At 37.6% G+C, this 24,912-nt stretch overlaps 1 protein-coding gene across 3 annotated transcripts; it reads left to right on the top strand.

Moving 5' to 3' along the window:
• The first annotated feature begins 9,064 nt into the window (after positions 1–9,064).
• TFPI2 (tissue factor pathway inhibitor 2) lies at positions 9,065–14,328 on the top strand. Of its 3 annotated transcripts, none has more exons than XM_004089554.3 (5): positions 9,065–9,221; positions 9,493–9,675; positions 10,592–10,780; positions 12,363–12,457; positions 12,822–14,328. In XM_004089554.3, the coding sequence occupies exons 1-5, from the start codon at positions 9,134–9,136 to the stop codon at positions 12,825–12,827; spliced, it is 561 nt and encodes a 186-aa protein (XP_004089602.1). In that variant the 5' UTR covers positions 9,065–9,133; the 3' UTR covers positions 12,828–14,328. The 3 variants fall into 3 exon arrangements, with proteins under 3 accessions (XP_004089602.1, XP_003252545.1, XP_004089601.1); XM_003252497.4 differs by having other exon boundaries at positions 12,287–12,457; positions 12,822–13,286; XM_004089553.3 differs by having other exon boundaries at positions 9,526–9,675; positions 12,287–12,457; positions 12,822–12,989.
• Positions 14,329–24,912: the final 10,584 nt, after the last annotated feature.

Genomic DNA, 24,912 nt, shown 5'->3' with positions numbered 1-24,912 from the left:
ATCAAAGACTATAAAAAGGGAATACTGAGTCTCAGATACTTGTTAGCCATTCATTGAATAGGTGTCTGGAGTTTAGGGGAGAGGCCAGAGTTGGGGGAGAACCATGAGAACAGCGGAGAACACCAAAGGTAAATAGGAAAGAGAAGAGAACAAAGGACTAAACTTTGGAGCACTTGAAAGTGAGGGAGATGAGTTGAAATTTACAAAGCACAGTGAGTTTGCTGTCCTGAGGACTAAATGAGATGATATTAGCTATTTTGGAACATTCATCATGTAATAGACACTCTGATAAATACTTAACATGCAATGCCTTTATCTCTATGAATCTACTCTTTTTTCCCTCTGTCTTTCTACCAGCACCAATAATGTGATAGCAGCTCATATTCATTTATTAATCAAATATTTACTATGTAATTACCATAAGCTAGGCACTCATTTGATCGCTTGAGGTTAAAGCAGCAAATTCAGCTTTCTTATTTCTTGCTGTGTTCATAACTCCTCAGTATATAACATTTTTTTTCAGTTGAATTTTTATGGTCAAATAAAAGGTAGTTTTACTTATTTTTTTCCAACTGGTCAGGTTGATCATAAATTTTATCATAGTTCATTTTTTGAAAGCCAGTTGCTTTTGTATCAGTTGCTATTTTATTACATGGATACCATTCTCTCTCAACATGTTAGCTTATATTCAAGGTGCACGTGACTTATAGACAACCAAATATATTCTATGACAACTCACTTTCTTTCCCAGAATAACTCTGTTTCTCTGTTTCCACTGTGCCATTTGAGTTTTCAAGACATTTGTAAAGAAGAAGGATAGTGGTAATAGAAAGTCATTTGTTTATTTCACAGAAGTTCATGACAGCCTACTTTCCAGGTCTCATTCTTGGCTCTGTGATATAGTGGTAAATAAGACAGGTAAGCTTTATGCTCTCACAGAGCTTATGTAACAGTGAGAGGATCGGACAAGTAAAACATGTATTTTTTTTACTTGTTTGATATACCAAAAGTACTCCAAGTTCTGTGTGGGGTTAAATGGGAAACAAAGGTGAAAACAAGGAGCTTAGGTAATGGTTCCTTAGAAATTGCAGACTTGAACTACATTGGCTGTTGTGGCTATAAAGAGATATGAGCAGATTAAAAATGTGATTTGTCTGTCATCCCAGCCATTTGGGAGGCTGAGGTGGGTAGATCACCTGAGGTCAGGAGTTTGAGACCAGCCTGGCCAACATGGCAAAACCCCATCTCTACTAAAAATACAAAAATTAGCTGGGCATGGTGGTAGGCACCAGTAATCCCCACTGCTTGGGAGGTTGAGGCAGGAGAATCACTTGAACCAAGGAGGCGGATGTTGCAGTGAGCTGAGATTGCACCATTGCACTCCAGCCTGGAAAACGAGAGTGAAACTCCATATTAAAAAAAAAAAAGTGATTTGGAGGTAGAATTGAAAGGACTGTTGATGAATTGCATAATTAAGTAGTGGTAGCTCTCAAGAATGACTTCAGAGATTTTGCCTTGAGAATCTAAGTAGAAGGGTCATTTACAGAAAGGAGGAAGACTGGGGATATATAAAAAAGACTTCAGTTTAGGACATAAAATGTTTGAGTTTCTATTACACATTCAAGTGTAGATACTAAGTAGATATGAATGTTTGAAATTTTGAGAAGAGATCAAGACCACACACAAATACATGCATATGTATATGCATGTGTATATGTATGTGCAAGGTTTATATGTATATGCATTTGAAATGACATAAGAAAATAATATGGTTAGAAAAGAATTCTCAGGGTTGAGCCTTGAGTCACCTAGCCTTTAATGGTTAGCCAGAAAAAGACAGATTGATTGAGAAGGAGCAGTCAACAAAGTCGGAAACAAACAAAAGAATGTGGTGTTATGAAAACTGAGAGAAAACATTTAAAGAACGAGGAAGTATTTGTCAAATACTAAAAAGAATTTAGATAAGATGTTAATGGAAAATGTGATGTTGGGTGATTTTAAAGGACAGTTGCTTTGGCTGTCATATATTGAGAGGTCTAGTAGCACGTGTCAAGGTTGCTCTTGACAATAGCACTTCCTGTTCTTCCTCTTTCCAAAAGGAAGTTTAATTGGAGTGACCTGGGAAAAACAGGAGATGAGGAAGTGGAGGAAGATAGTAGAGGTAAAATTTTTGATAAATTTGGCTAGAAAAGGGAGCAGTGAAGTGGGAACACTAATAGGAGAAGGATATAGGGTCAAATATAAATTTTAACTTTGGGTTGAAAAGTCAGAGATAAAGCATTCCAGATGGAAATTATTAAAATCTGGGTGTCTTTGCCAAAGAGTAAGAAGGGGCAGAGCTGATGCTGTTGAAAAGAGGAAGGAGTAAAGCCATTGAGAAAACAACAGAAGAAAGGGTGAAGAGCAGTAGACAAGGGATTGGTCTCAGATAGGTCCTGAACATTACTTCCATTGTAAGAGAAAGGAAGACCAAAGATACCTGAGTTTCAGTTGGCCAAAAGAAACAACTCACCCTTCCCTGGCTGGTTCAGAATATGTAGTCGAGGTTAACATATTCAACTCTCTTCTAATGTAAACTTTTCAGCTCCACTCAGTTTTTCCTCAGCTAATAGTCAATAAGAGAAAAAACATAGTGAGAGTCCTAGGAGATGTGTGTTCCTTTCCAACTTCAGCTATTGCCTCTTCCTGCCCCAAGTAGCAGATTGTCCCTCATGTGTGATTTAACATACAAAAGCTTTTCAACATAAGCCAGAAAAAAAGAGCATTTGGAGAGCATATGGCACTGCAGTAATTAATGCATAACTAACACAAGATTTTGGCCACGTTATGAAAAGACAATATATTTGAAAGAAAATGTGTCTTTACATTTGAAAGGTCAAGGTCCATTACTTTCTGCTAAATATAACCATGAAAATGAGGACTTTAGTGATTAAATTTCTCAATCCTCTAATCTGATTATCAATTTTGGCAGATGTTCTTCTTAGAGCATTATGGCAATGTATTTAAATTGTAGCTATCTGTTTGCCCTATGAATGAATTATGAACTTTATGTTTGCATAGAAAAGAAAACTGATATAGCGCTGTCCAGGTACTGAACCACGGTCATGAAAATATATATAATAAGCTTGACTTTGGCCTCTGTTAATGTTGAAAAAAAGAATGTGTATACAGTCAATGAGACCAGGGGATCAGGATTTAGACTGCCTGTACTAACTGAATAGCTTTGGGAAAGTTATATATCTATCAAAAGTTTCATCTTTCGCATTGCAGAGTAGGGAGAGTAACGCATCTCCCTCAAGTCGTTATTGTGCGGGATTTAATGAGCTAATAAATTCAAGGCACAATGCAAACTTTCACTGTTATGTCCACTAGTATTGTGATCGCCAAGGAGATTTCCACATGATATACAGGGATTAGGGGAACATTCCTCTTCCTTTCTCCATTCTTGATGTGCCAGAGGCTTAGTAACCTAGGCTAGAATTTTGGCTAGGTGGTGAGGCTGCATGGAGGTCTTGGATAAAAATTATCTAAAATTTGCCATAATCTTCTGGATGCCATACACAGTTAAAGATGTAGCAACCTGAGTGAGAGAAAAGATGGTCTGCATCGCGAGTAGACATAATGACACTTGAGGGAATGTACATCCAGGAAGTAGAGAAAAGTGGTGTCTGAGATTCTGCTCCTCTGGCAGAAGGCAATACTTTGTTAGAACCACAGCACCTAAAACAGCCAACCAAAACAAATAGATGAAGGAATGAGTCTCTGTATTGCATAGGCCTAGAAGATATAGTGTCAGGTATGTTTGCATAGAGTGGATTTTATTTGGAATTGAGCTTTGCTTACCTTTTATTTACTTCCTCCTCTATAATCCTATACAACCTAGTACATATTTTTGATGTTGTACTAAGAACATTGTAATGTAATTGGGTTATACAGTGTTCATTCATCTACCCTATTATGTTATGAGGTCCCTCGTTTTTGTATCCCAAATGTCTAGCATAAAGTTTGTCACACTTCAAACATTTAATCAGCTCCCTCTAAAGTAGATTAATGAAGGAATGAACACAGTAAGAGACACGTTATATACCCTCATTATCTCTTTCTTTCTAGGGAGAAGGGGATTCATAAAATTAGGCACAGAGAATACCCCATCCTTTCATGTGGCTTCATCTTATTATATAACACTCTCAAATGCACTCTGCCTGCCAGAGGGTGCATTAGAGTAAATGTTTCTTACATGGCCCAGCTGGTTAGAAAAATACCTAGTTGGTGAAGGAGTTGCTTAAACTTTAGCAAAACCCTCATGACCATTTATTGCTCAGAAGAGATTAACTGCCTTTCTCAGCAGATGTGTAAACTCCTCATTAGTGCCAGCTGGACTCATTTCAAGTTTTATTTTGGCAGGGCTTAAAGTAAGAGGCAGCAAAAACTGTCTTTGTTTATTAAGGAGTTATCAGTGTAACTCCTTAAATACCTATGTTACATAATATGTATCCCCAAATCACTGGGCTCAATTAATTCTCATCATTCACTCATAAGCCAGACATGCTACCTCTCTCTAAGGTGTCTGAGAGAGGGGAAGACCATCTGCCACAGTCCCTTTCTTAAATTCTTGGTTCGCCTACCGAGATGGCAGGGCTCTCAGAGGATACAGTATCATACTCAAGGCATGGGAGGGGCTAAACAATTCAAAATCAACTTCATTTGTTTTGGGGTCCAGGGGTGTGGTGGTGAGAAAGATCAGAGGCAGCAATCTGACACATGCAGAGGCGCTCCTGGACTCACTGTAGCTTTTGCATTTTTAAATTCTGGTATTTCATATTCTACTTTAAGGTCTTGGTATGGTAGAAAGAACTTAGGTCTAGGTGTGATAGAAAGAATATAGGACTAAGAGTCCAGAACTGTGGATTCTAGTCTCAGGTTTGCCAACAACCGTGGCAGGTAAACACGACCAGATGCGTAACCTTTCTGGGTCTCAGTTCACACTTCTGTAAAGTGAACATACTTATAGCTCCATTCAGCCTTCAAATTGTAACAACTCCATGCCTTATTTTTACAGAACTCCAGACTCTTTTGAGCTTTTGTCTTTAGCCACAGACAATTTAATTGTCAATTGGTGTAGCAATGATAAATCAATCTGGATGACTGTTTTTCCCAGTTATCTCTGGCCTTGCACTTCCTGTTGACTTTGGACAAAGGAAGTACTTTCCTCAGCCTTGAGGCAGCATGTTGGCCTAGACACTGGATTAAGGAGATAGAAGTGCTATGACATCCCTTTGGAGGCTGATTGTGGTGGTCACGTTGCTCCTTCCAAAATATTCTAAATGTAAATTCAGTAACGTCAAAGTAGTCTCCAGGAAATTTAGATTACCCTTATATTGGAAGATGTCTTTTTCATGGATATAAAAACACTCAATTATTTATGCAATTAAGAGGAATACTTTTTTTTTTGTAATAACCTGGGTTAGTAATCTCAAACTTCTGCCAGTTCCACTTCTTTAATTCTCCTTTCTCCATCCATGGTCATAAAGGTTTTAAGGATGCACCCTGTTTGGCATAGAAAAGAAGGAAACCAGCATTTCTAGAGCATCTCTTGGGACTGATTCCAACCTGCATCTACAGACCACACCACAGAAGGGTGAGTGGCCTGTTTTTGCCCCCCTCCCATTTCCACTACATGCCTTATACAGCAGCCCTGAGTGGGCTGAAGATTCTGCTCTGAAATCCCCTTGAAGCTCATTTCCCTAGAAGAGACTACCAGGAAGTGTGACAACTTCGCGGGCAGAGAGGTGGTCTGTGAGCTTAGTTAAGAGAAGAGCTGACAGGAGCAAGGCCATTGGCTTTAATTCTATAAGGCCATTTCATGTTGCTCTGTTTCCTGATGAGAGTTTGATGCTCCATCTCAAAATTGTGTGCCAAGGCTCTCAATGGGAAGTAGGATATGGGATGATCTGGATGAAGTTTGTGCCATTGTGTGACGGGCTAAAACAATATCTTTGAATGCATAGGCATTTTCCATTTAATCCTCATAACACATCTGTGAGGTAGAGTTATTATGTCTATTAGAAAAGGAAACTGAGGCTCAGACAGTTTTAAGTAACTTGTCCAATGTAGCAAGGAATAAAATGGAGGTATCCTCTGAATTCCAACTCTATTTTTCCATGGCACCATCCAATTTCCCAAAATGTCTATCTTGATTCAAAAGGGCTAATCTTTTTTTTTTTTTCTTTTTAGTCAGATTCAGAGTCTCACTCTGTCATCCAGGCTGGAGTGCCATGGCACGACCATAGTTCACTGCAAATTCAAACCCCTGGGCTTAACCAATCCTTCCATCTCAACCTCCCATATAGCTGGGACTACAGGTGTACACAACCATGCCCAGCTAAGTTAAAAAAATTTTTTTTGTAGAGATAGAATCACACTATGTTGCCCAGGTTTATCTCTGACTCCTGGCCTCAAGTGATCCTCCTGTCTCAGCCTCCCAAAGTGTTGGGATTACTAGCAGGAGCCATTGTGTCCAGTGGTTCATTTTTTTTTTTGTATGAGCAAAAGATAATCAAAAAGTGTCCAGCACCTGAGAACAAAGAGAAATGACAGTAGTCAGTGCTCCATGAAAACTGAGTATCGGTCCTTGAATTTTATTTTAGTCTAATTTAAAGGTATATTTAATTTTATTCAGAGGATAGATATAGGTAAGTTTGAAGTTGAGTCAACTTTTCTCCTGAATATGATTCTCGGTAAATGGGTGGTAAAATTCCGTCCCCTAATAATATTTTGAAGGAACTGGGAGGGTCTAATCTGACTTTACTCTGAATGTGTCATTCCAAAACTGGCTGTCTGTCTCAGTGGTTGGTGCATTACAGCCAGCTCACACAGATTTTGGCCATGGAGAGCTCTGGCTCTTGGAGATCTTTTCCCACCTCGGCATTCAGTGATTCTGCAGTGGCAGCTTGAAATTGACCTTAGTGAGTGCATTTACACCACAGAAATCAGTTAACTATACAAACCATCCCCATCCCATTTTTTTTTCCCTACTGGAGAGGTGATAATTAAACATTTATCCTTATAGTTTCAACTATCATTCTTAATCATAGATACCTGCTAATCAAAGCTGACAGCATTTCCAGATCAGGCTGGTTTTTCTAGGACTGTGACCTTGTAACATGACATCAGAATGACTGAAAACTGGCACAAGGATATAATGTGCAAAATACCTCAGATTATTAACGCACTTTGAGCAAGTGTGTCCTATACTTTTCAGGGCTTCCTGAAAACTTGAAAGAGAACTTCTGTAAACTACCCCCAGTATCCTCAGAAGTCAAGAATAATTATTTACTTGAGAATGTTGAATACAACAAGAGAAAACGGGAAGGGAAGACAAGTATATTAAAATGTCTTCAAAAATATCTTTCATATTTTATGTAAAATTTCACTGTAGGTAATTGTTTGTATTAAAAAAAAGTAGATCACAAGCTAATATGTCAAAGGAACAGGGAACTTTAAAGGATGTACCGACATTAGGAAATGTGTGGGAAGACACTGATCTGGTCAAATCTTCAGAACTCCCCAAGGCTGTCTCTCTGTGCTGCCATGGTTCATCTCCAAAAACATAGCTACATACGAAAACATAGCTTCATACATGCTTGGTTGGGGTGTAAAATGGTACAATCATCTTGAAAAAATCGTTTGGCAGTGTCTAATATTTCTAAGTATTTTACCCAAGAGTAATAAAAATTGCAGGTCCACACAAAGCAGCTTTTTTCATAAGAGCCCCCAAACAAACTAGAAACAACACAAATTCCAGTAATAAGACATTTGTGATATATTAGAATATTACTCAATGATTTAAAGGAACAGACTATTGATACACACAGCAACATATTTATACATTGTGGGATATTCATACGTTTTGGTAAATTCATACCTTGGACTACGCAGGAATTAAAAGAAACAGACTATTGATGCAATGACCTGGGTGTATCTCAAAAACAGGAAGTGTGAGAAAGAAATACTACACAGTGAATACTTCATAATTCCGTTTATATGAAATTCAAGAACAGGCAAATCTAATCTATGGTAATAGAAATGAGAAGCGTGTTTGCCCCTGGTCTAAGGATGGAAGGATTGATTTGAGGAAAAGTCTGCAGAAGCTTTCTGGAGTGATGGAAATGTTCTAATTCTTTTTTTTCCTTCTTCTTTTTCTTCGTTTTGAGACGGAGTTCCACTCTGCCGCCCAGACTGGAGTGCAGTGGCGCCATCTGGGCTCACTGCAGCCTCCGCCTCCTGGGTTCAAGCCATTCTCCTGACTCAGCCTCCCGAGCGGCTGGGACTACAGGCGCCCGCCACCACGTCCGGCTAATTTTTTGTGTTTTTAATAGAGACGGGGTGTCGCCATGTTGGCCAGGCTGGTCTGGAACTCCTGATTTCAGGTGATCCACCCGCCTTGGCCTCCCAAAATGTTGGGATTACAGGCGCGAGCCACCGCGCCCAGCCGAAATGTTCTAATTCTTTATTGGTGGTTACACAGTTGTCAAAATTTATCAAATTGTCCACCTACGATATATTATAAGCCTATATTAAATGTAAATTAGAATTCGATTGAAATACGTGTGTATACATATAAATACACACTTATTTACATTTCTAATCTAATCTGAAGGTCCATTGCAACGAATCCCGCTCCGCTCTGACCCAAGAATTCCGCACTTTCTCTCCACCAGCCTTTCAAATACCTGGACTTCATGCCTTCAAGAGGTGGATTCAGGCTTCTTTACAGCACAATCACCAGCAGGTCATCTCCGTCTAGCTTGCTGATTTCCCATTACTGACACAAACGCTCCCTCAGGGCGTCCCCGTCTGGACTACAGGAGAAAGTTTGGGAGGCAGGTTCAACTTTTCAACTTGGAGGGGAATTCCTCTCCCTCTTACACAGTTTGCAGCGCGGGGGCGGCGGGGTGACAGTCCCCGTGCATGAATCAGCCACCCCTCAGGCTCCGCCCCGGCGGGGGTCGGCCGGACGCTCGCCCCGCATAAAGCGGGCACCCGGGCCGCCTGGAGCAGAACGCCGCGCACCTCCTCCCGCCAGGCGCTTTCTCGGACGCCTTGCCCAGCGGGCCGCTCGACCCCCTGCACCATGGACCCCGCTCGCCCCCTGGGGCTGTCGATTCTGCTGCTTCTCCTGATGGAGGCTGCACTGGGCGATGCTGCTCAGGAGCCAACAGGTATCTGGCCGCTCCAGGAGCCTCTCTCCCCAACCGGCGGAGAGGGTGCAGCGGGCCATGGGGCCCAGTGTACCCGCCCTCCAAGCCTCGCTTTCTCCAGGTTCCTGCCGCGCGCTCCGCGGGCAAGGGGGACTCGCTGCCAAGTTTGCACTTTCTCTGCAGAGGCCCTTCCGCTCGGAAGGGGACAGAACTCCCCGGGATGCTCCTTCCTCCTAGGAGCTACGCCTGACCACTTTCCCTGTCTTTTGCTCTCCTTCTGCCCCTTCTTCAGGAAATAACGCGGAGATCTGTCTCCTGCCCCTAGACTACGGACCCTGCCAGGCCCTACTTCCCCGTTACTACTACGACAGGTACACTCAGAGCTGCCGCCAGTTCCTGTACGGGGGCTGCGAGGGCAACGCCAACAATTTCTACACCTGGGAGGCCTGCGACGAGGCTTGCTGGCGGATAGAAAGTAAGTGACCCGGGCGCACCCCCGGGACTCTCGCGCTCCTTGCGCCGGCGGCTGGTAGCAACTTCCCCAGTTTCCCACGTCTCGCTTTCTACAGGAAGTTTTAGCCTGGGTTTTCTCAAGTGTTAAGCAAACCTCATGGTTTTCAGTTTCTCAAAAGTAATCACAAATTTACAACCACTAACACATTTCCTGTCTCCCAACTGACATTGATCATAATTCAGTGCCTGTATGGACTCAGGGAAAGATTTGTTCCTTCACCATAGGGTATAATAAATGCAAGAGAATAACGTGTTAGGCACAGCGTAAGTGCTTCTCTGTATTTTTCATTAGTTCCAAACCTATGATTTTTACCTCTCCTGGAGTACATCATTTCCTCCTGTCGATTATCCATCAATCTGAAATATTTTTAGTGGATTTTATTATTAAAGTGTGACTTAGCTCATTATATAACTCTACTTTTGTCCCGATACCCAAACATGTGTTGGATTAGTTGCGGGATATTCATAATACTGTTACATTTTACTTTATTTTTAATTTTTAAATTATATCTGTTAAGGCCTGTAAGAGATCATGAGGCTTTTCCATTCAAGGAACTGAGCCAGGGGAAAATGCGTATTCATGTGAATAAGCTTTGATTCATTGCATATGTACAATCAGAGAACACCCAGAGAAAACAGAGAGTCTTTCTACTGAACTTGAAAGATATATCACAGCTGAGTCAGCTGTGAATAAACTGTTAGAAAAAAAAAAAAGTAAATATCTGGATTCATGGGAGTATTCTGGGGATTTACTATCCCAACACTAATACGACTTCTCTCCCCCCACAAAAAGTTGCTGAAAATACAGTGATGGTTTAAAAGTAATAATAAGAAGGCTACTTTTGACTAACATTGTTCTATTACCCTCCTTTTCCTAGAAGTTCCCAAAGTTTGCCGGCTGCAAGTGAGTGTGGACGACCACTGTGAGGGGTCCACAGAAAAGTATTTCTTTAATCTAAGTTCCATGACATGTGAAAAATTCTTATCTGGTGGGTGTCACCGGAACCGGATTGAGAACAGATTTCCAGATGAAGCTACTTGTATGGGCTTCTGTGCACCAAAGAAAAGTAAATACGATTTTTATGGTATTTCTAGTTCACTTTTTTAAAAAGACATTTGGGTGGAAAAAACTCAATTTGATGCGAAGTTAACATGGTGTGCATTCTCATGATTTCACATGACTTGTCAAGTTCTTAGGACTGGAAAGTGACAAGGCTATGACTCAAATTTTTGCTTTCTGCCTCTTCTGATTTGTTGTTTTTGAGACGGAGTCTCGCTCTGTCGCCCAGGCTGGAGTGCAGTGGCACAATCTCGGCTCTCTGCAACCTCTGTCTCCCGGGTTCAAGCGATTCTCCTGCCTCCGCCTCCTGAGTAGCTGGGACTACAGGCGCCAGCCACCATGCCCGGCTAATTTTTTTTTTCTTTTTTCTTCTTTCTCTTTCTCTCTCTCTCTCTCTTTTCCTTCCTTCCTTCCTTCCTTCCTTCTTTCCTTCCTTCCTTCCTTCTTTCTTTCTTTTCTTCTTGAGACGGGGTGTCACCGTGTAAGCCAGGGTGGTCTCGATCTCCTGACCTCATGATCTGCCCACCTCGGCCTCCCAAAATGCTGGGATTACAGGTATAAGCCACCACGCCCAGCCCTGAATTGTTTCTTTAGAACTATTTCTCAGCTACTCAATTTACATACAAAAGATTAAAGTATTCATTAATGAATGTTATGACCTCAGATTTGTACAGAATCAGTTATACATGTGAGATAGTGGAATATATACAGAATTAAGATGGTGAAACTTGAAAATTTCTTTCTAAAGTTTTTGGTTAGATTTCTGTATTCTTTAGTAATTGCAAATTGCAGCACAAACATCTCTACACGTTTCTGTCCTATCTATTTGTTACCTCTCCCACCACCACCCCTGAATCCTTGAAATGATGGTCTCTTGAGTAGTATTTGATATTTGCAGAGGGAGAAAATGCAGGTATTTCCCCCAGACACAGAGATTTTTGAAAAGTTCAACAAACAAGGAAAACTTGCTTTGGCAGAGAATTTGATAAAGCTTTATAGCTATACTGTGCTGAATATGCAAAATCTGGAGTTAATGTGGTGATGGTTGCTGTGGATGTTCTCTTGTTCGTATAGATATAAATGTTTGCTCCAGTGATTACTTGGAAATTAGTATGCATATATTATTGATTAATAATGGAATGAGAGCTGTTAAAAACATTAAAGCAAAACTACCAACACGACAAAATTTACCAAATTATGCCACATATTGTCCACCCCATTTTTACCTAATCATATCTGGTATTTGGGTTTAACTTCTTTTTACATTTAAAGGATACAAAGATGTAGCTTCAGAAGAACTTCTATCCAGTTTACAAAAATTTAGAATTACCAAAATATAGCATGTAAGCTTACCTGCAATTTGAAGCACATCTTTTTAAAGGTTTAGTATGATATTTTGGATTCAGAATGAGGCTTCTATGGGATTAGATTTTCTTCAGTTACTTCAGTAATCACCATAATTTTAAAATTCTGGCATTATAACATTTCTAATTTTCTTCTCTTTTTTATAAAGTTCCATCATTTTGCTACAGTCCAAAAGATGAGGGACTGTGCTCTGCCAATGTGACTCGCTATTATTTTAATCCGAGATACAGAACCTGTGATGCTTTCACCTATACTGGCTGTGGAGGGAATGACAATAACTTTGTTAGCAGGGAGGATTGCAAACGTGCATGTGCAAAAGGTAGTGAATGTTTTCTTATTCCACCTTTAGATAAACTTTATAAATAACTTATCAGAAAAATTGTATTTTTATTTATCCATTTTACTAATAGCAAATTGCCATTTCTAGACTACTTCTACATAAGTATCGCTGTAGTGTTAATCAGTTTTGTCAAAATGCTTTTACTGGCTAGCTGCAGTACACAGTAGCTATATCTTCATATCTTAAAGGTAAAATATTATTAACTGAGTGTATAATGAGTTTTGACTTCACAGTCCTTAAAAATAAGATGAAGTGAGATCAATAACCGTATCAGAAATAGTGATTTATAGTGAGCCTACAGACTGGAGATGTATGATTTTCATTGTTGTTTTATTGATTTTAGCTTTGAAAAAGAAAAAGAAGATGCCAAAGCTTCGCTTTGCCAGTAGAATCCGGAAAATTCGGAAGAAGCAATTTTAAACATTCTTAATATGTCATCTTGTTTGCCTTTACAGCTTATTTGCCTTTATGGTTATATCTGAAGAATAATATGACAGCATGAGGAAACAAATCATTAGTGATTTATTCACCAGTTTTTATTAATACAAGTCACTTTTTAAAAAATTTGTATGTTTTTTATACATAACTAGCTGCTATTCAAATGTGAGTCTACCACTTTTAATTTACGGTTCAACTGTTTGTGAGACTGAATTCTTGCAATGCATAAGATATAAAAGCAAATATGATTCACTCATTTCTTGGGGTTGTATTCCTGATTTCAGAAGAGGCTCATAACTGAAACAACATAAGACAATATAATCATGTGCTTTTAACATATTTGAGAATAAAAAGGACTGGCAAATAGAACTCATTTTGCATTTAAAAGTTGGATTATATTTTAGTCCCAAGAAGACAAAGTCGCAGATTTACCAACACTTTAAAAATATTACTCCCATTTTATTGTGTTAGATTGCAGTACAATGAATGAATAAGTGGATTTATTTAAAAGATCATAACTTTCTTGACTGATTTAAAAAGCTAATTAATTTATTAAAGCCAGAAATGTTCTCCTCTGGGAAAACAATTTCTATCTATTTATCTACCAATCCCCACTCACATGTATATGTTTGTGTTTACATAGAGATAGATGGTTTTAAGGGTTTTCCTATTGTTAAATTATTTCCTAAGACATAGTGGGTTAGAGACCACTAAAGTTATAAAAAACCAAGGAAAGTAAAGTTTTTCAAATGTTTGTACTGTTTAAGGTGTTTATTTGTATAAACCATGCATGAGAAACCATGCATAAATGTAATAATTTAAATTTCACCAGTAAATTATCATTGATTAAATATGGTCATTCCAGTGAAATAGGTTTTTTCTTTCTCGGTAATAAAACAATTTTTCAAAATTCTTACGTTTTCATGGCAAGATTAACATATTTAAAAGTATGCCCCTTATTTGGCAAAATTAAAAATGCGTTTACCTTTTGCTTGAACAATCTTTCATTTAAAAATTTATTCCAGTTATTTTGACAAATAGGCATATGCCTGAGAACTTTGAATGATGCTGAAAGCTAGAAGCAAACCAGGTACTCTTCAATCGGGGACTGGTTGAAGATTTTATGGATGAGGAGTTAGCAAAATATCTATATATGCATATCTTCTGACTCCCAGGATACATTAAGAAACACAGGGCCTAGAACAGTATGAATAAACACACATGTACACAAACATCACAGAAGATACTAAAGATATTAAAAATGTTTACCTATAGAGGTTTGGAGGGAACAGAGGGGTGGACAGTTGTGGAGATAGTATTTATGTAAATATACCTGTTATATAGTTTTTATCTTGGACCATGTAAATATTTGACATAATTAATAATAAAAATTAAATAAAAAAGAAAAAGCATTTCTTTAAACATTCAAACCCAACTGAATACCAAATAGTGGCATAACTACACAAAGGATATATACTTATTTTCAATGACTTCACAAATTAATATGAGAATGTCTTTTGGGAAATATAAAGGTCAAAAAATTCTGAAGAAATCTCAAAATGCATTTTTAAATTTATTATTCCTTTTTATTTGAATAGTTTTGGAGTTACAAGTGTTTTTTTATTACATGGATTAATTATATTGCAGTGAATTCTGAGATTTTAGTGCAACGTGAAAATGCATTTAGTAGTCTCATTGTTAATAGTAATACTGGTGTTATTTTGAACCTATTGTATCTAGAACACTATGTTGTAAGAAAACAAGTAATTACATTTATTTAGAAGTCAGGATTTTCAGTGTTAAGAGAAAATGAGATACAAGTATACAATGAAAGAAATTAAGCAAAAATCTTTGACTTAAATTGGAATTAAAAATATTCATATAAATTAATAACTGATTTTCTCTATCAAAAAATCTGTATTTCCCACTTTTCCATTTAAAAGTCCTTGAAGTAATGAAAACTCAGTAGCAGTAGTTACAATTAACATCCAGACTGTGGTCTCTCCATACTATTACTCACTAAAAAGAACCAGTGCTCTTAGGAGAATAGCTGAATCCAGGTCTGGGGCAGGAAATATGTAAGATAAGCTTGGGCCATCTTACTCCAGAAATCAAAGACTAATGAATCATGTCACAAAAACAGGAGAGCAATATTAAGGAGCTCTCACTAACCTAAAATGAGACAATATGGCCATCAAAACAAATAATGACCACAATGTATATAAATATATAGAAATCTGAGTTTATGATTATATGCACACACTCACCTCCTTGGTACCTTTTGGAGGTTTCTAGGGCATTATTCATCTGAAAACGATGAATTAACAGAAAGAATAAAGCATTTATCCTTTTTTTGATTATTTTTTAAAAGCTGTACCACAGGGAAAATAGTATATGGATGTCATTCATAGAATTCCACCTAATACATGCATTAAAATGTTAGAAAATACTCCTATTGAAAGTATGAATATAGGTAACCCTCATCATTGGATGCTGAAACCATTGTATGAAAGGTTTTTGGGGACAGTCTCATGGGAAATCAGGCTAATGTCTCTTAACTCACAGATCATTTTGACATCAATAATAATTTAGGCATAGACATTATTTGCTTCCTGATATGATACAATAATAAGTGCACCCTCCCCATCGAGTATTCTTGGAGAAATAAAACACAGGAAACCCAAAGATAGTCAAGCCTGTAGATATCACTATCATATTACCAGATTATAGGGAAATACTGGGGAAATAGTAGGAACAAGTTATAAGAAACCAAGGAAAGTAAATCCATAATGTTGGGCACTCTACAGGACAAATACCTTGGTTTCTCCATACAAGTCAATAAAAATTTTTTAAAAATGGCAGAGAGGAGGCAGTGCTTTAAGAAAAAAATACAAACAAACAGATAGCAATGACAAAAAGCAGCATGCCATTAAAAGGTTGGTTAAGGCCTGAATTTATGACTGTTTTTGGTGAGAATAATTATAGGAGAAGGATCTTTTGTGTGTTATGGGGGTGAAGAGTGAGAGATTCAGAGCCTTTGAGGATTCTGGGGGCTCCTAGTAATCCCAAAGGCAAGCTGGATTTGGTATTTGCTCCCTTCGACTCCCACGTAGCCAAAGCTCTTAGGAGATCATGGATCCAACTCAGCCTACATTTGCACCTCTTTGATCAGCATGGGTAGGAAGTAGATATTTTGGATAAAATTATTCTAATGCCCTATTACCTCTGCCATGTTAGTTTAATTAAGAAATATATAAAGTGGTCACAAGACATTCTGCAGTCAAGGGAAAATTCCTCCTTATCACAATCAATATGAAGGCAAGTCACAGCTGTGGTTAAAAGGAATGTCTCATTCTGTGACACGGAAAGTCAAAATAGGAATGGGATGGCTTTTAATAAGACAGTATTTTTAAAATTACCCTGGACTACCACTCATGTGTCCCCTGTGCACACACATTGTCACAATATTTAACCACAGAAACTGCAATGGAGGCCTCCAAATTGCCTGGATCACAGCACCCCCACGTGTGCATGCTGTCTCCCCCAACAGTTGTGTTACACTTTTAGCCAACAATCTTATCCAGTCAGAGAATATCCTGTGGAGTGTCTGTCCATATATTGTAATAATGTCTGTAGACATTTTAGCTCTGTTGCATCCAGAGATAAATCTCTAAGGTGTCCCCAAGGAGTTGACCTAAAATAATCAATGTGAGAAGGATGTCTCTTGATCCTTCATCAGCCTTCTTATGACCTGATGGACTTACTGTAGTGGCAGGAACTTATCTTTATTAAGCTTCATGTTTCCTGTAAAATTTAGGTCCTGTGATAAAAATAAGGAAAAGTAGAAAAGTACAGAGTTGTAGCTTTAAAATATCCTTTGCCCCTATATATTGTTATAAACTTAGATGTGGAAGCAGGCAAACATGGGTATCAGAATCATCCAAAATTATTTCATCTCCCTTCATCCACATAATCAATTATTCACCAAGTGTACCTAAGTAAGCCTTTCCTAATCCTCTTCTTATGCCAGAAAAATTAAAACACTCCAGAGTTTTTCTTCCAATCTATGTCTGCCTCATATCCAGTCATCTACACTGATGCCAGGGTAATCCTGGAAAAAAAATATGATCAGGTTACTCCTTTGCTTAAAACTCTTCAGTGGTTTCCTCTGGAATCTTCACATACTGTCCAAGCCCCTTGTGTGTCATTTAAGAATTCTTATGCATGTACCATAACATTCTTTTCCAGATTCATCTCTCATTATCTGTAACCTATAATACAGTTGCACTAAATTATCTGCAGTTTCCAAAGCATGTCATACTGCTTTCCTTTTCTACAATGTGGTTCTGAAATTTTGTGCATGAGAACCATCTGTAGAGCCAGGTACACAGCAGGCTTTTATGCCCTATGCCCATGGGTTTTTACTTAGTGGGTTTGAGTTGGCAGTCAAAGATGCACATTTTAAACAACAACTCCAGATGATTAGGATGTACACTTTATGTCGCACTTTTTTTAAGCCTTACCATAAGTTTCTTCCTTTGAAAAAAATATCATTCCCTCCTTGAAACTATTTGGCAAGTTGAATCTTCTCCTTGTTGATGAAGTATTCTTTGCCCAGCCTGAAGCAGGTTTAATCATTTATCCTACAGGCTTGCAATCCCTTCCTACATTGTACAAGGATTGATTCATATAGTAGATAACATATAGCAGAAAAAATGGGATGTAATTTCTGAGATTTCTAAAGTTTCCATCTTGAATATTTTTTCCCTCTCTTCTCTCTCTTTCCTGGATTCTCATTAGGGTTGAGGCCAATTGTGGCATCTTGAAGACACTCAGGCAGCCTATGGAGAGATGCCTTTGATAAGGAATAGAAGCTTGCCAGCAGCCACTCGAGTGAGCTTAGGAGTGGATTCACCAGCACCAGTGAAGCTTTGAGATAACTGATGCCCTGGCTGACACCTTGACTGTAATCTGATGAGAGATGCTGAACCAAAACCATCCAGGTGAGCCACTCTCAGATTCCTGACACTCAGAAACTGTGTGAGATGAGAAATGATTGTTATTTTAAGATGCTAAATTTTGAGATAATTTGTTATGGGGGCAAAATGTAACTAATATATGAATGAAGAAATATATTTTTGCTTGTCTCAAAAATGAGAACGCACCAAGTGTATAGATATTTGACAAGTTTTGTGGTAGCTGAGCCATGAAACCCCCCCAGTTTTTCTAAAGCAGGAAACAGAGATTGGGGGAGAAATAAAGTCTCTTTCCAAAAAAATAAAAAATAAAAAAAGAGAGAGAGAGTTTTCTCTCTTCCAGCATGGCTGCACAAGTGGGCAGGGGTTTGTTTTCCAATCTAGCTCCTTTAGTTTTGCAATTAGTCCAAATTTCTCTCAGATCCTGAAAACAGATTTTCTAACAATTTCAGTTTTCAGTGTAATTATTTCAGTGTCATTATCTTTCTTTATTTCTAGATATTTTTGTGACCATTTGGGAAAATCTATAGCAAGATTTGTTATTGCAACTCAATTTTGATGAAGAATTCCTATAATAAAATAGATTGCATATGATTTAAATTATTTTAACTTTATTGATATTTGTTTTATGGGTCAGGATATGGTATCTTGGTGCACATTCACCAACTATGATTATAAAGTTGTCTGTTTCTTGTTTCAGTTCCACCCGGTTTTGCTTCATGTATTTTGAAAGTTTTTTGTTTGGTGTGCACACATTTAGCTTCACTGCATGTTTCCAGTATATTGATCTTTTCACCATCATATAATGCCCCTTTTTCTCCATCATATAATGCCTCTTTTACTCTCTAGCAGTTTTCTTTGCTTCAAATTCTATTTTATTAGACATTAATATAACCATGCTTTCTTTCTTTTCAAAAAATTTCATGTTCAAATGCTACGTCTTTTCCATCCTTTTACTTTCGACTTACATGCATCATTTAATTTGAAGTGAGTTTTCTATCAATAGCATATAGTTGGGTCATGGTTTTGTTTATTTTTTTTTCACTTTTCCAATATCTGGTCTTTGCTCAGTATATTTAGACTATTTACATTCAAGGTAATTATTGTTATTAAAGGTACTTTTGAGTGTAACTCTTTGTATAGTTTCCTTAGTGGTTGCTTTGGGTATTACGATATACATATGTGACTTACCATGGTCTACCAGTAGCAACATTTTATCACTTCAAATGAAATGTGAAAAGTTTATTTCTAATTAAGTCCCTTTACTTTCCTCACCTCTAAATATAGAGTTATTCCTTGGTGTCTGTAGGGGATTTGTTCCCGGACTGTCCCTGCAGATATAAAAATCCATGGACACTCAAATCTCTTATGTAAAATGGTTTAGTATTTGCACATAACCTTTGCACATTCTCCTGTCGACTTTAAATCATCTCCAGATAACTTAATGCATAATACAATGTAAACACTATATAAATACTTGTTATACTATAATATTTAGTGAATAATGACAAGAAAAAAGTCTTTATATGTTCAGTATAGACACAACCATCTTTTTTTTTCCCCCAAATATTTTTGATTCTTGTTTGGTTGAATTAATGATAAGGAACCCACAAATACAGAAGACCGACTGTAATTGTCTTGAGCATCAGATGGTATTATAATTTTTGTTTCAATTATCAAATGTGATTTATAAAACTGATGAGGGGGAATTATAGTTTTTTATATGTGCTATTTCTTCTCTTTCTGTTGTTACTTCTTCTTTGCTGATACTCTAGGATTCTTTTTTTAGATGATTTCCTTTATATCTGAAGTATATGCATTAGCCAGTCTTTAAGGGTAGGTCTGCTAGGAAAAAAATTCTAGTTTTTCTTCATCTGAGATGACTTTATTTTTCTTTAATTTATAAAGGATAATTTTCTGGACATAGAAGTTGCATTTGAAAGTTATTTTCTTTCAGCACCTAAAACACATTGCTAAGAGGTGTGTTTCTTCTCGCTTATTCAGTATAGTTATTTATTTTGTGCAAGAAATAACTTGTTTGGCTTCCTCTATATGCCATGTTTTCGTTCTTACCTAGGGATTAATTATCACTACCTGAACCACAGAGGCTTGTACAGATAGTGCTTGTTGCCTATGAAGCTTATGAGTCAAATACTACAACTTTTCTTCCTAAGAGAAGTCAGGAGCAGTCCTACTTTCTTCTGGCCTCCATGGTTTTAGATAAGTAATCCTTTGTCACACAAATTGATGTTCCATGTGGACAATATCCCCTTTTGAGATGTTTTGTCTTTAGTTTTCAGAAGTTTATTGTGGTAGTATGGATTTCTTTGCGGCTATCTTGTTTGGAATTCCTTAGCTTCTTGAATCTGTTCATCTGTTCAAGCTTGAAGCATTTGTTCATGCTTTTACCAAATGTGAGAAGTTTTGAGCCATTGTTTCTTCAAATATTCTTTCAGTCTTGCTCTCCTTCCTTCCTACATTCCAATGATATGAAATTTGTATCTTTTGTTATGGACCCACAGGTCTCTGAGGCTCTGTTTATCTTTTTAGTCTGTTTTCTCTGTGTTTTTTAGATGGGGTGAATTCTATTAATCTGTTCTCAAGTTTATTGATTCTATGCTCTTTCATATCCACTGTACTACTGAGTCCATCCAGTGAATTATTTGTGGGAGTTTTTTTGTATTTTTTTGTTGTTGTTGAGATGGAGTCTTGCCCTGTGGCCCAGGTTGGAGTGCAATGGCACAATCTCGGCTCACTGCAAGCTCTGCCTCCCAGTTCAGAATTATTTCTTTTTGATATTGTACTGTTAGTCCTATAATTACCCTGGAAGCCACTTATGGTTGCCTGGTCAATTCTATTTGTCAGTATTGTCAGGCTAACCTGATGTTAAAGGGATTTCTATTAAATTTCACAAAAGAATGAAACTTCATGAGCTGCCTTCCATTGGAAAGTTGGAGTTCAGGAAATAATGGGTCTGATTTATCCTCATTTGTTGCTTGGAATGGATTTATGTGCCTGTTGCTGTGTAATTCCTCTAATCCTAGTCCCTAAACCATCTTGCTTTCTTCATACCACCTTTCAGGGCTTCCTTTAGTTGCTCCTCATATTATCAAAGGGATTATACTTGTGCTTAGTAGAAAGGAGCAGGGAGAAATGGATCCATGTCACCTTGTCTAAACTTAGTCTCATTCATCTACTCTTGATTTCGTGATCTGTCTGCAGCCCTTGACATGGTACCTAAAATAATTTTCTCTCAGTCTACCTGAAACTATAGTTTCTATTTATTCAGAAAATGTGCAGTGTTGGGCTGCTCTTTGTGGCAGGGTGCCCACTGGTTTAACAAAGGCGTATCTAGACAAAGAGCAGTCTAAATGTAGACTATTGACTGTGTATTGGTAAAATATGAAGAGCATTGCTCAATGGAGAAATTTCTTAAATCAATCAGATTGGTTCCGTCTAAAAATTTTGAGCAGAGAATTTGTATAAAACTGTATAATCAGCAGTTATAAAAGTTGGTACAAATATGAAGAAGAGAGTAGAAATAATACAGGAGTTTATGAGAGGCAAGATAGAGAGATTGATAAAATCCCATTTGCAGAGCTGCTTAGAAACTTAAACATCTTTTCCTTTTCAGTTACTGTCAATGTGTCTTCACATGGCCCTTCACCGTTCATCTCCAGAATGTGGCTTGGGGAAATGTTTGTTCCTCACAAGGAGTATTGTCTCATTAATACAATCACACAATCGAAACAACTCTTTTGGGATACTATTTGGAAATATTCACACATTCTTTTACCTTGATCTTTCTCCCCATTCACAGGAGCTAGATTGTGTGACATTTTCAGGAATAGGTGTTACAACAAAAAATGAGAAAAAAAGTTTTATTGTTTCAAAAGCCTGGGCCCTGAGATAACTCATAACTGTAGAAAAAGAATGCAGTGAGGCAGAGTTAGACTTCCAACTCCTGAAAGAAACACAAAACTTTAGATAGCCTCATATCTTACGGGAACAGCTGATGATTTCACTGCACCAAGGAATGGGACTAAAATGTGAGGAACAGAGCCCAATCTGACACCTTTCAGTAGCAATGAGGAATGATTCAAAGGGATCCATGTGGCTGGCAGCTGGGAACCACAGAAGAATAAGGAAATCTCAGCAGGGCAATGCACAGCTGTTCATAACCATGGAGATCAGAGGTGCCCCTTCTAAGACTCTGGGATGATATGAGCCTCCAGCAGCTTGGATACAACCTGAGAAAAAGTTAGATGAACTCCAAGATGCTAAGATTAAGTTCTATGTCCTGATTACAGAGGGAATTCAGAAAGAATGTTACCATTGACTCTCAAGTCCTTTGTGTGCCTCTTCCCAATTCTGTTCATTTTCTCTCCTCTCAGTTATAACTACTTTCATAATGTTGTGTTCATTATTCTATCTTTTTTCTTTATAATTCACTACATATGGATGTACCTCTAAATTTTGTTTAGTTTTGCATGTTTTTGAACCTTTTGTAAATGGAATTATACTGTATCTATTCTTCAACAAAGTTTTTCACTCAACATTTATCTTCCCTTTTCATCCAAGGTGATGTATTTGAGTGAATTCATGTATTTGCACTGCTGTATAGAATTTATATAAATACATGACAATTATTTATCTATTTTCTTGTAAAGAGCATTTAAATTTTTTTCATATTCTGGCTATTACAAACAATATTACTATGAATATTCTTCAACATATCTTCTCCTTCACATATACAAGAGCTTCTCAGAGACAAAGCTAAGAATGGAATTGCTCAGTGTATCTTAGGGTAGATCAGCTGCTGATAGAAACACCTGCAAAATCTCCATAACTTAACACTACAGATACTGCTTCTAACTCACTGCAAACCCCATGTGAATATTCCTGGTTAATTGGTTCTCTTGGACAGATTGCCACAAATTGTGCTGCTAAAATCCTCAGCACCTGGTGTTATAGTAGCCTTGGAAGACATCCTGAAGGAGACACAGAAGATCACCACTTAATGAAATGACACTTACAGATTCTGTTCACACTCAGTTGGCTGGAAGTAATCTCATGATTCTGACTAGATGTGAGAAAGCTGGGAAACCTAGTTTCTTACTGGATAGCAGTTTCCCAACCACACATGTTCACTATAGAAATGGGGCGTAAATATTTAGTGGTTTTATTAGTGAGTTCTGCTGCAGCTAGGTTGTACAGACTGCTTATGTTCAATTTTGCAAGATAATTACCATTTGTTTTCTAAGAGGTGGTAACAATTTGCACCACCATTAGCAGTTTAAGAATTCTAGTTGCTCTGTATCTTATTTATTCTGATATCTTGTAAGTCACCTCATTGTATAATTACACAGATTTGTATTTCTTTTTGAAATATGTAAATTCCTCGGAGGTGTATATTAAATAAATTATTAAACCATTTTATGATGAAGGAAGTAAAGTATAGATTACATAATCTATTAAAGTTTGGCCAGTAGGGCCTAGATGTTATTCTTCATAGCCTAGCCGTCTTTTCTGAGGGTTTTAGAAATTTCCATCATATGCACTGAAAGCTTTCTTACTGTTTCTGTTTTTCCCTGTAAATTTAAATGCTTAGAATAGTGCCATATAAATTATTAGCAATCAATACCTATTCTTTGAATGAATAAATAAATGAATTTCTAGGAAGCAATCACATTTCAAATCTTCATCACCTGGTTATATTATAGTCTTTTTTTATTTCAGGTCTAATTCATTGGTGTGTAAATAAGAATTGAAAATCATATACTTAAGGGACAATTACCTCATCATGTAAATGGCCAAATATTCCTTTTGGGGGAATAAAAAACAGAAGTTTATTTGTGTCAAAGTGTGTTGCTTCTTGCTTATTCATTATAGTTACTTATTTTGAGCAAGAAATAACTAGTTTGGCTTCCTCTATTTGCCATGTTTTCATTCTTACCTAGAGATTAATCATCACTACCTGAACCACAGAAGCTTGTACAGATAGTGCTTGTTCCCTATGAAACTTATGAATCAAATGCTACAAACATGCTTTCTTCCTGAGAGAAATCAGAGCAGGAAATGTCAAGTTCATGACCATCAATCACACAGAAGGAGAGAGATCAGTATAAATTCTATGGAGTTTCAGATTTGTTAGGTTTATAATGAAGGTTCAAAGGGAAAGGGAGTTAGGACGTACAAGTGAGCATGTAATAATGATTGCTTTTTGCCTTTTCTTATTAACGCTTTTCCTAGACTATGAATAGTGGGTGATTACAAATAGTTACTTTGATTTTCTATAGAAATTGCAAAACTACATTTGTTAGGAGAAAAAATCAACTTTGTTCTTTTAGAATAACATTTTTTCTTATGTTAAAAGGGAAACATATCTTTTCTTTCTTTGTAATGCCAAGTATAATTAAAGAGAGATTTAGATTGCTCATGCTGAGGCTCATACTTCCCAATGCATAAATCATGTTTTGTAGATCAGTGAGTTTTGCATTATTTAATGGTGTGGTAGCATAATCGTCTTAGATCAGTTTGTTCAGCTTGCAAGGCCATGGGTTCAGATGTTATGGAGCAGTCAGCTTTTCTTAGTTGCAAAACAAGCCTGTGATGGGTTGGACTGAAGGGGCGTGGCTGATACATCCACCCTCCCAGAGAGAAGGGCAGAGAGAAGGCATGATGAGGGGCACTTTTAGGTAGAGTGAGAGGTTCTGGGACAAGATTTCATAAAGCCCTAGGACAAGATTCTCCTGTGTTTTAGGGTGGTATATTTGTGCAATTTCACAGGAATGGATATATGTCTTCCTGATAAAGGTGGCACTTTGGAAACAAATGCACCTGGCGCTGGGATAGATACAGGGAGGTCAGACGCTGAAGGCATGTAGGTATGAATGAACATGAGTTAATATTTATTAGCCAATTCTTGGTGAAGGAATTAGTTTGCATTCTCATATAAGGAGAGGGGGAAAGCCTTTAATGCTCCATCTACTACTTCGGTAGGAGACCACCATGGACAGC

This window comes from Nomascus leucogenys, chromosome 11 (assembly GCF_006542625.1).
Source record: "Nomascus leucogenys isolate Asia chromosome 11, Asia_NLE_v1, whole genome shotgun sequence".
Classification (NCBI taxonomy): domain Eukaryota; kingdom Metazoa; phylum Chordata; class Mammalia; order Primates; family Hylobatidae; genus Nomascus; species Nomascus leucogenys.
Note: the sequence above shows the minus strand (reverse complement) of the source record. Positions and strands in the feature narration are given on the sequence as shown.